General features: G+C 39.5%; 1 protein-coding gene across 2 annotated transcripts; it reads right to left on the bottom strand.

Moving 5' to 3' along the window:
* Positions 1–5321: 5321 nt before the first annotated feature.
* On the bottom strand, positions 5322–9102 carry LOC143768533 (uncharacterized). 2 transcript variants are annotated; one of them, XM_077257180.1, is made up of 4 exons: positions 8173–9102; positions 7739–7783; positions 6947–7000; positions 5322–5491 (listed from the first exon to the last, which is right to left on the bottom strand). In XM_077257180.1, the coding sequence occupies exons 1-4, from the start codon at positions 9041–9043 to the stop codon at positions 5421–5423; spliced, it is 1041 nt and encodes a 346-aa protein (XP_077113295.1). In that variant the 5' UTR covers positions 9044–9102; the 3' UTR covers positions 5322–5420. The 2 variants fall into 2 exon arrangements, with proteins under 2 accessions (XP_077113295.1, XP_077113297.1); XM_077257182.1 differs by having other exon boundaries at positions 5322–5443; positions 8173–9087.
* Positions 9103–9527: the final 425 nt, after the last annotated feature.

The raw sequence follows: 9527 nt of genomic DNA, 5'->3' as shown, positions 1-9527 counted from the left end.
GTGACGCTGCAGAAAGCAAGCCAGTCACTGTCATGCCTTTCTCTAAGATGGTTGGGACCGAGACCTATGTCATCACGCTGCCCACACTCTGCGCCCTCCTTCATTGGCTAAAAAATGGCGCTGAAAGCATCATACGAAACGCGACTTTTGCGTGCAGATCGCCGACCTCATGGCCGATCCCACACTAGGATCAGGTCGAGTTTCATGAAACCCGACTTTGCCAAAAGTCGGCGATTTTTTAATTTGTCCAATCCGTTTCGCTTAACCCTACTCTGGACCATTCTCTTATGACCTAGTGTATACCTCTCCAATATAAACATATATAAATACCATTATATTATACTTTATCTATATCCCTGTCTCTGAGCTGTTGCTAGGGACCAACATATCTCGTTGGACACATTCTGGCTTCATATCTATGAACCTTTGTTCACCACTACCTTTTTCGAATTTTCTTTCATAGGTGGATTCACATCCTTTATTCATTTGTTTGATTTCAGCATGATTTATCATTCTAATGTCTCCTCACTCTCCGCCAGTAGATCACCAACGTTAACATATTGTGTGCTGCTACAGTCAGTCCAATTTTTGACAAGGGTGTCTATGATACCCATAAAATATGTTTTAAAAATGTAACCTCCATTGGAAAATGTTTGTCAGCCCAGGCACTTCGTGTATGGGCATTACAAGTCTAGGAGGCTTGCTCCTTTACATTGGGCCTAGTTTTTTATGAGGCCTTAATCAATGTCGCCTCATTCTCTGCCACTAGATCACCAGGGTTAACATGTTCTGTTCTGCTACAGCCAGTCCAATTTTTGGCAAGGGTGTTTTTATAATGACCATTACGAATATTGACCAAAACAAATATTACTCCCCTAGGGGGAAATGTCATAAAAATGAGATGTACGTATATTTTTCCCATTTATTGTTATATTTTCCATTTTTCATATCTCTGGACCATCCTCTTATGACGTAGTGTATACCTCAGAATTATAAAAGTATTGAAATACCATTATATTATATTTTATTTATATCCCTGTCTCTGAGCTGTTCTTAGGGACCAACATATCTTGTTGGACGCATTCTGTCTTCATATCTATGAACCTGTGTACGCCCCTCCCTTTTGTTATTTTCTTTCATAGGTGGATTCATATAGTTTATTTATTTCTTTGATTTCAGTATGATTTATCATTCTAATGTCTCCTCATTCTCCACTACTGGATCACCAGGGTTAACGTGTTTTGTGCGGCTACAGCCAGTCCAATTTTTCACAAGGGTGTCTATGATGCCCATAAAATATTTTTTTTAAATGTACCCCCCATTGGAAATGTTTGTCAGCCCATGCACTTCATGTATGGGCATTACAAGTCTAGGAGACCCACTCCTTTACATTGGGCCTAGTTTTTAATTGTGCTAGGTAGGCAGGGGAGTCTCTGTGCACATATCCACATCACTGCAAGGCATGCAGGCACTGTACGTGAGTCTATAGATCTCTCTGCATACATCAAAATGCTCCATTACTGTCTGCTGCTGCTTATTTTATATATATCTAGCTGCAGTTATCTGTGGCCATCTGCAAATATTATTACAAATCAATACAGAGCCCCATTTTTTTACAATATTTATTGGCTTGGTCACACTGCAGACTACATCCAGGTAATTTTAATACAAGAGCATTAAAATCTAACAATTTAAAATGGTTGTTTTTGTCCCAGGCATAGTGCGCACAAAATTCTGGCCTTTTTTTGTGTACTATATTTTTTTTGGCATGTATTACAACTTTTTTGGACAATATTTTGGTGACCAAAAAATCTTCAGCTGGCAAAAAAATATTTAGCTTCAGTTTTTAAATTTAGCACTGTGATTTGTACGCCACACGCATCGCATATCATAAATATTGTACAATTTTAGTACTACAAATGTTTTATTTTAGTTTTGTAGTCTAATTATTACACAATTTTGGTGGGCCCAAAAAAAATCAAGGCCACATTTTGATCACTCTGTTATCTCCGTCAGATGCACGGTGTAACTGTGGTACACAGTATTTAAAAAAATAATAAAAAATTGGACAAAATACAGGCTACATATTGAAACAGTCTGTTATCTCAGTCACACGTCTGGTCTACCTGTGGTCTGAAAATCTTTATTTTTCAGCCATACATTACAGTTTTTGGTCTGATACCCTTGGTGTATACAGTATGTGGTGGTTTTAAAATTTTGTAAAAATGCACACCACATATTGAAACAGTTTGTTATCTCCGTCCAACGCCTGTTCTATGTGTGGTCTAAAAATAGTTGTTTTTCTTGCATATATTCCAATTTTTGGTCTGTCTAATACCCTAGGTCTATACACTATCTTGTTAAAAAAAAACAAAAAAAAAAACATATATTACAGTTTGGTAGTTCCGTGACATGCCTCATCCATCTGTGGGCTACAAAGTGTGCAAGGAGGCTTCCATTCTCCTTTTTTGTGGTGTGTTAACCTAGCTCTAAACACTATTTAGCATTGAAAAAATAGATACAGGCCACATAATGAAGCGTCTGGTATCTCACTCAAACGCCAGATGTATCTGTGGCCTACAAATTGTGGTATTTCAGGGCTACATTCCACTGTATCTTCTGTCTTTGACCTGATTTTTATACACTATTTTTGGGGCCAAAATAAAAACACAGGCCATCTATTTTACAGTGTGGTATCTCCGTGACATGCCTCATGTATCTGTGGTCTACAAAGTGTGCTTTTCAGGCTTCCATTCACTTTCTTTGCTGTGTGTTACCCTAGCTCTAAACAGTAAATACTATTTTGGGATGATTTTTTTTTTTTAATTTATCCCCCATGGGGAAATGTTTGTCAGCCCATACACCTAATGTATGGCCATTTCAAGTCTAGGAGAACCGCTCTTTTGTATTGGGCCAAGTTTTTAATGAGGCCTTCCTCCACATCTCATCAACTACTGCCACTAGATCATCAGGGTTAACGTATTCCATGCTGCTACAGCCAGTCAATATTTTGGCAAGGGTGTCTATGATCACCATAAAACATTGTTTAAAAAATGTACCCCCCTATGGGGAAATGTTTGTCAGCCCATACATTTAGTGTAAGGTCATTATGAGTCTAGGAGATCCGCTCCTATGTAATGGAACTTTTTTTTATGAGGCCCTCCTCCATGTTTTTTCCAAAGGTGGATTGGGGTGCGGGCAAATTTGGGTCAAGGCAGCCCTTGCATTCAATGCTTAAGGAAATGTATGGCAGGACCAACTGAAGACTGTGAAGTGGGTTTTCCTGTGGCCATCCAGTACCTGGGTTCAAAGGCTTATTGGGGTGCATATGATTTGATAGCTTCGCAGGCCTTGCATTCAATTCAACATTTTTTCAGGAAGACCTCCTGTACCTCTCGTGAAAGGGGTATTGTGGTGCGTTGTAATTCTTTGCAGCCCAGCCACTCACTGCATAGGCTATAACAGCATCGGAGACCCACTGTTTAATAATGGTCCTTTAAGAGTATTAGTGCCATCTGATGCCCCTCTAAAAATAGGCTTTGTAACATTAAGAGTACCTCCTTATGTGTCACACACCACATGACCAGCTGGGGTTGTTAAATGTTACAATTACATTTCCCAGTGAATGCATTTGTATTTGTTGAAACCAATGTTAAAGTTGAAAAATGCATAAAAAACGCTGCATGTGAACATAGTCCAAGTGGTGAAGGAACATTTATGTCTGGGGTAAATTATTTTGCCTTATATACAAGTCATTAGCCTGGAAAGGATGTACCTTAAAATATTTCCCAGCAAAATCCATTTTGTTTTCATTTTTGGATGTTGTTTGGTGCACCTGTAAAAATGACTTGAAACTCTGTAACTTTGCTTACAACTGTGACCTAGGAGACAGAAATGCTTCCGGGGGTGATCCCCATGATGTTCCTGTGTCATTTGAGCAGTGTTTCCATCATTTTCAGATGTTTTTAGACCTTAAAAGGACCCCCGAGGGGGATCGAGGTAAAAATATTCGGGTTTCCCATAGACTTACATTGGGCTCATTGCTCGGGTCGAGTACCCGAGTATTCCAATTTGCTTGACCCAAGCAATGAGCACCCGAGCATTTTAGTGATCACTCATCACTAGTTAACATGTGAATGTTTGCACAAAATTCAAAGGGATATACTTCCACAGGCTATCCCTGGCCCACCAGTTGTGATTTTGCAGGAAGCATGACGTTCAACACAGCATCTCCAGACTCTGTCACATGTGTGCAATGTGAATTTTCTGTCAGCTGGGAAGAGATCAGGATGAAAAATGGCAGACTTGCTAATGTTGGTGTACTATGGTATAAAGCTGTACAGTACTGGGCTTTGAACATAGCTTCAGGACATCAGTTCTCCATTGAAGATAGAGCCGAAGTCTTTCGAGTTTTTTAAGTCTCGCGAGACTTCGGCACTATTTTCAATGGAGCACGGTGACCCTCTACACTACACAGGTGCCAGATTCCTAGCCCCGCAGTGTGAATACATCATAACACACTGTGGGGTGGGATCTGGGGCCTCAGCTACCCGAAGGTGCCGGTGATGTCACGAAAGAGTGGAGGTGGCTCTCGGTGGGATGATGGACGGCTGCGAGGCGCTTGAGTCAGGGAGAAATCATACCTCCCTGACTCAATAGAGATATGGTGCCAAATTTATAAAAATCATTATTTTAGCATTACTAGGGATGCTAAACATAAGAGCCACCTTCACAGAACCTTAGAGCTGCTGAAGGTGGCTCTTTTACTTAAAAACACCCTGGGGGGGTGACAGGTTCCCTTTAATGTCATCTTTATGGAGTCAGTTTCTGACAGATTGGTTAAAATAATGCACACCATAACCAAGTTGTAATAATTTTGTAGGAGTATCGCAGTGCTTCTTTTGTTTCTTACTTGCATGTACAAATACTTGTGTACTCAAATCAAAGAACTGGCACACAATTTATTCATCCAAAGACCCATCAAAGGACAAGAGAACATTTAATATGTATGGTGGAAAGGCAATTTTGGCATCTAAATGGGAAAGGGTTCTATACATTAAACGTAATCTGTGGAATACCTTACAACAAGAGATGGTAATCGCAGATACTATGTCATCATTTTAAAAAGGTCAGGGTTCTTTTAGCTTAACAATTGGCATTGCAGTTTATAAATGTATAATTTATCAAGAAAGGTTGAACTCTATAATAGACTGATTTATTTTTTTGGAACCTTCACCATTTTTAATCAACAACTTGAACAACATGGGGTATTAAAGTATCTTATTTGTAATTTAGAAGATACAAAACTCAAAATGCTGAAATCAATGAGAAAAATCATATTTATTAGATAATTTAAGGCGTCAGAATATCACATGTATTGATTAGATGTTAGGCTTTGCTTTTTTGTGCTACAGTTCTGTTTACTTCTTGCATGCTCCTGATCCTGATCCTGATCCTGATCCTGATCCTGATCCTTTGCCAATGCCACCATCTGAAAACATAAGAAAAAGGGATATATCATAATTTTGGTTATATTTTTTCCCTGACAGACATGCCGAAAAATAATTTCAATGCGTTATTCTCTTTTACATAAGTGTATGAATACATTCAAATGCATTCAGTAACTTTCCTCCTAAAAATGGATCTTCTTGCTTCATACAGAGATAGGAGACATTATAGGCCCAGCTCATTATTACCGTACATTAGTGCCTTTTTTGTGTGTTTTTCTAGAGTTGCTCATTTTCACCTTATTCTTTTAATTGATTTATTTTTTAAAGTCTATTTTATATGTGTTCACCTGTTTTATTTTTGGGTGAAAAACATCAAAAACTAGACCATATGAAGTTTCTATTGAAATACTATAATCTCTTTTAGCTGACCTAACTAGCTCTCAAAGTTCTGACTCATTAATTCAAGCAGTTTTTTCATAAACAGAATGAAACATGCTCAAGATAAATAATGAATGTATGATTGTTAGAAATCTGGCTATTAAGACCCCCACCAATCCAAAAACATGAGGTCCCAATGTGAATAGCGGTAAAGAGCATGTGCGACCACTATTCTTATAGTCAGTAAATGGAGCAATAGTTGCACATGCTCACTGTGTCTCATTAATTAGATCGCAATCAAGCTTGCCATGCTTAAGACTTTGGTACAGTAGTTATTACCTACAGAGATTTGTGTCACCTCACACACATTCATCACAATTGTATCCTTATGGTTGTGTCACCAAAAGGCTCATTCACACGTCGGATTTTTCCGTGTATGAGAAAAATGGACTGATAATTCTGATCAGACTTTGATCAGAGGTTTTTTTTTGTACATGGAGGGAGAATAAAAGTTTCTACACCCCCTTCTTTCTGACCTTCCATGAAATCAGGTCGCACTCATATCATTTGAGTGACATACGATTTTTTTCACAGACCCATAGACTTGCATTGCTGACTTTGATCTAACTCTCGGATAAAAATTGAACATGTCTCAGATGCTCTCTGCGGACCACATGAAACAATCGGATATGTGAAGAGTCCTATAGAATAACATAGGAACGAGTCGTATTCGTGCTTTTCACAGATAGCTCTCATGCAAGAAATGGGACATGTAAACGAGCCCTAATTGTTTGTATCTGCATGGAATTATCTGTATCACTGTGCCCTGTGCTAAATTGTTCACAAATTTGATACAAATGTGGTATTATTGAGCATTGCTATAAATCAAGGACTCTTACAGAATTTTTCAGCCTTTATTGCCCAGGCTCTTGTTTGCAATATGGTAAGTTTATGAATATAATGTAATTGAACTTCTTGAAGTAAAGAGTTTTAAAACTATTTTCTTTTTTGCTTTTACAGACATATCATATAAATCCTTTTAATTATGGCTAGATGGAAGAGCCAAAGCTATTGGGAATGAAGGGTTGCCACTTACCAGTGCCTACTTAGTATCTTACCTGATATGCTGCCACCACAGGAATCCGTGCCTTGGCCACATCCAGCACCACCTCCTAAAAGAAAGCACAATACGTTTTAGAAGCGATACAAGCTGTTTTTTAAATAACTGTACTCCTTTTATGCCTAAATATGCTGGTTACAGATGTTGTCTGCTTTTGTATTGAATCTGTATTCTATGCCTGTGCTCTTTCATGGAATATTGATATCAGTGTGGAATCTCGCATTGTTCCACCATCTGGAGTTATAGTCAGATAGCCACAGTATAAACTGGTTTTTAAAAGGGTCTGGTACTTTCATGTCATAAAACATCGCTGTATGAGAACTGGAAACTAAACAGCTGCTTCCCTCACTGATGATAGCCGAGTATGTGGGTCTTGTCCAAAAGACTTTACCATAATCAGCACAGCACTTGGTTATTTCCAACTGTCCCATAGATAAGAAACAGAGTGGAGCATGGGCATCTATGCTCTATTTAAAAAGGATTCCCGGGATCAGGATCAATTGGAGTCTATACAAGTTCAAGACTTTTGAAGTGTCATTGTTTAGTCTGTGCTTAAACATATCTTTCTTATTTGTTCATTTAAGAAAAGCTACATCTGAGAGTTCAATGTATGGCAGTACATATGGGTCATACAGGCTCTGTGGCAAGTATGTGGGCCTGAAGAATAATTAAGTCACATAATGTGACAATAACTACAAGACTTTTATTGTAATGGAATTAATAAAATTACTTAAGAGGAATTTAAAAAAGCAATTTTGCATTTTATTCCTGCTTTGTTTAATTATTATACCTGATTTATCGTCACCGCCACATGAACCTTGTCCAATGCCTCCAGCTACAAAAGAAATGTGACACTGTTAAGTACATTTTTTTGCTAGAAAACACATTTCTCATTAAACACATCACAATTTTATTTTGTCATTGTTTTTCTATAAGTTATAATATGCTGTATCCCATGCTATATGCTGTTATATTCATGCTATAACCATTATAGCTATTTGGTATTCCAGATAGAAGCAGTATGAAAATACCGGTATCTTTTTTTACTATGCTATAGCTTCTAGTCATTTACATTTCTCAAGACAAAATAACAATAAAGACATCCTCAGAAAAAAAGGTCAACAGTTGGAAGATAATATTAGATTAAGGTACAACATTTAACATTTACTTGTTAATAGACATATTCGGCATAATATTTACTATGGTTCATTACAATGTACTTACATGTATGGAATCCTCCTTGTTGCTGTCCACCGCCACACATGGTTAAGCTCTGCTGGCCATGTGCACCACCGCAGTCTCCACCAGAGCCGCCTTGCTGATATCCGCCACCAGAACCGCCTTGCTGATATCCGCCACCAGAGCCACCTTGCTGACATCCGCCTCCGGAGCCGCCTTGCTGATATCCGCTACCAGAGCCACCTTGCTGACATCCACCTCCGGAGCCGCCTTGCTGATATCCACCACTGGAGCCACCTTGCTGACATCCGCTACCGGAACCACCTTGTTGATATCCGCCTCCAGAGCCACCTTGCTGATATCCTCCACCAGAGCCGCCTTGCTGATATCCGCCGCCGGAGCCACCTTGCTGACATCCACCACCGGAGCCGCCTTGCTGATATCCGTCACCGGAGCCACCTTGCTGACATCCGCTACCGGAACCACCTTGTTGATATCCGCCTCCGGAGCTGCCTTGCTGATATCCACCACCGGAGCCACCTTGCTGACATCCACCTCCGGAGCCGCCTTGCTGACATCCGCCACCAGAGCCGCCATGCTGATATCCACCTCCGGAGCCACCTAGCTGATATCCCCCACCACAGTCTCCTCCAGAGCTACCTTGTTGATATCCACCACCTGAGCCACCTTGCTGACAACCACCACCAGATCCACCTTGCTGATATCCTCCACCAATGCCTCCTTGCTGATATCCACCACCACAGTCGCCTCCAGAACTGCCTTGTTGATAACCTCCTCCTGAACCTCCTTGCTGATACCCACCACCGGAGCCTCCTTGCTGAAATCCACCACCACAATTACCACCAGAACTGCCTTTTACGCTTCCACCACCAGATGCACCTTTAACACCAGACATGATAGCTGTATGTAAAACTAAACTAAGCAAATCCTTAAAGCAAGAGTGCAAAATAAGAGCTACATGTCTGCTATGTTGGAAACGACTCCTTTTATATCCCTGAACTAACCTCAATCCTAAATTGTCTTGATTTTCCATTGGCTGTCATTTTAATTTGATAAATAGGATGGAGCAATGTGTATAATTTAGAAACCATTTCATATTGTCAATACTGCTGGCTTGAGAGCAGGGTGGTTCCCCTGGGACTTTACAGGCACTGTAAAACTATTGTTTACATGACTCGCTGAAAAATGATATAGCTGCCTGAAATCATATGCTATATATAATATTAAATAGAGGTTCCATTCTGAAATCACGCCATTTATAACATACATAGCATTTTTCTAATGCTGTAATGTTACATCCTATTACATATACCTTACTGAGTGTTACGCCTATGCGTGTTTTTACATATTAGTATACTTGTTTTAGAAGCTTTGAATTG

This window comes from Ranitomeya variabilis, chromosome 4, assembly GCF_051348905.1.
Source record: "Ranitomeya variabilis isolate aRanVar5 chromosome 4, aRanVar5.hap1, whole genome shotgun sequence".
Taxonomy (NCBI): domain Eukaryota; kingdom Metazoa; phylum Chordata; class Amphibia; order Anura; family Dendrobatidae; genus Ranitomeya; species Ranitomeya variabilis.
Note: the sequence above shows the minus strand (reverse complement) of the source record. Positions and strands in the feature narration are given on the sequence as shown.

Coding starts and splice junctions, on each gene's coding strand:
- LOC143768533 (XM_077257180.1), bottom strand. CDS start 9,043: ATGTCTGGTGTTAAAGGTGCATCTGGTGGTGGAAGCGTAAAAGGCAGT. Junction 7,784..8,172: donor ACAAGGAGGATTCCATACAT/GTAAGTACATTG, acceptor TTTCTTTTGTAG/CTGGAGGCATTGGACAAGGT. Junction 7,001..7,738: donor TGGCGGTGACGATAAATCAG/GTATAATAATTA, acceptor GCTTTCTTTTAG/GAGGTGGTGCTGGATGTGGC.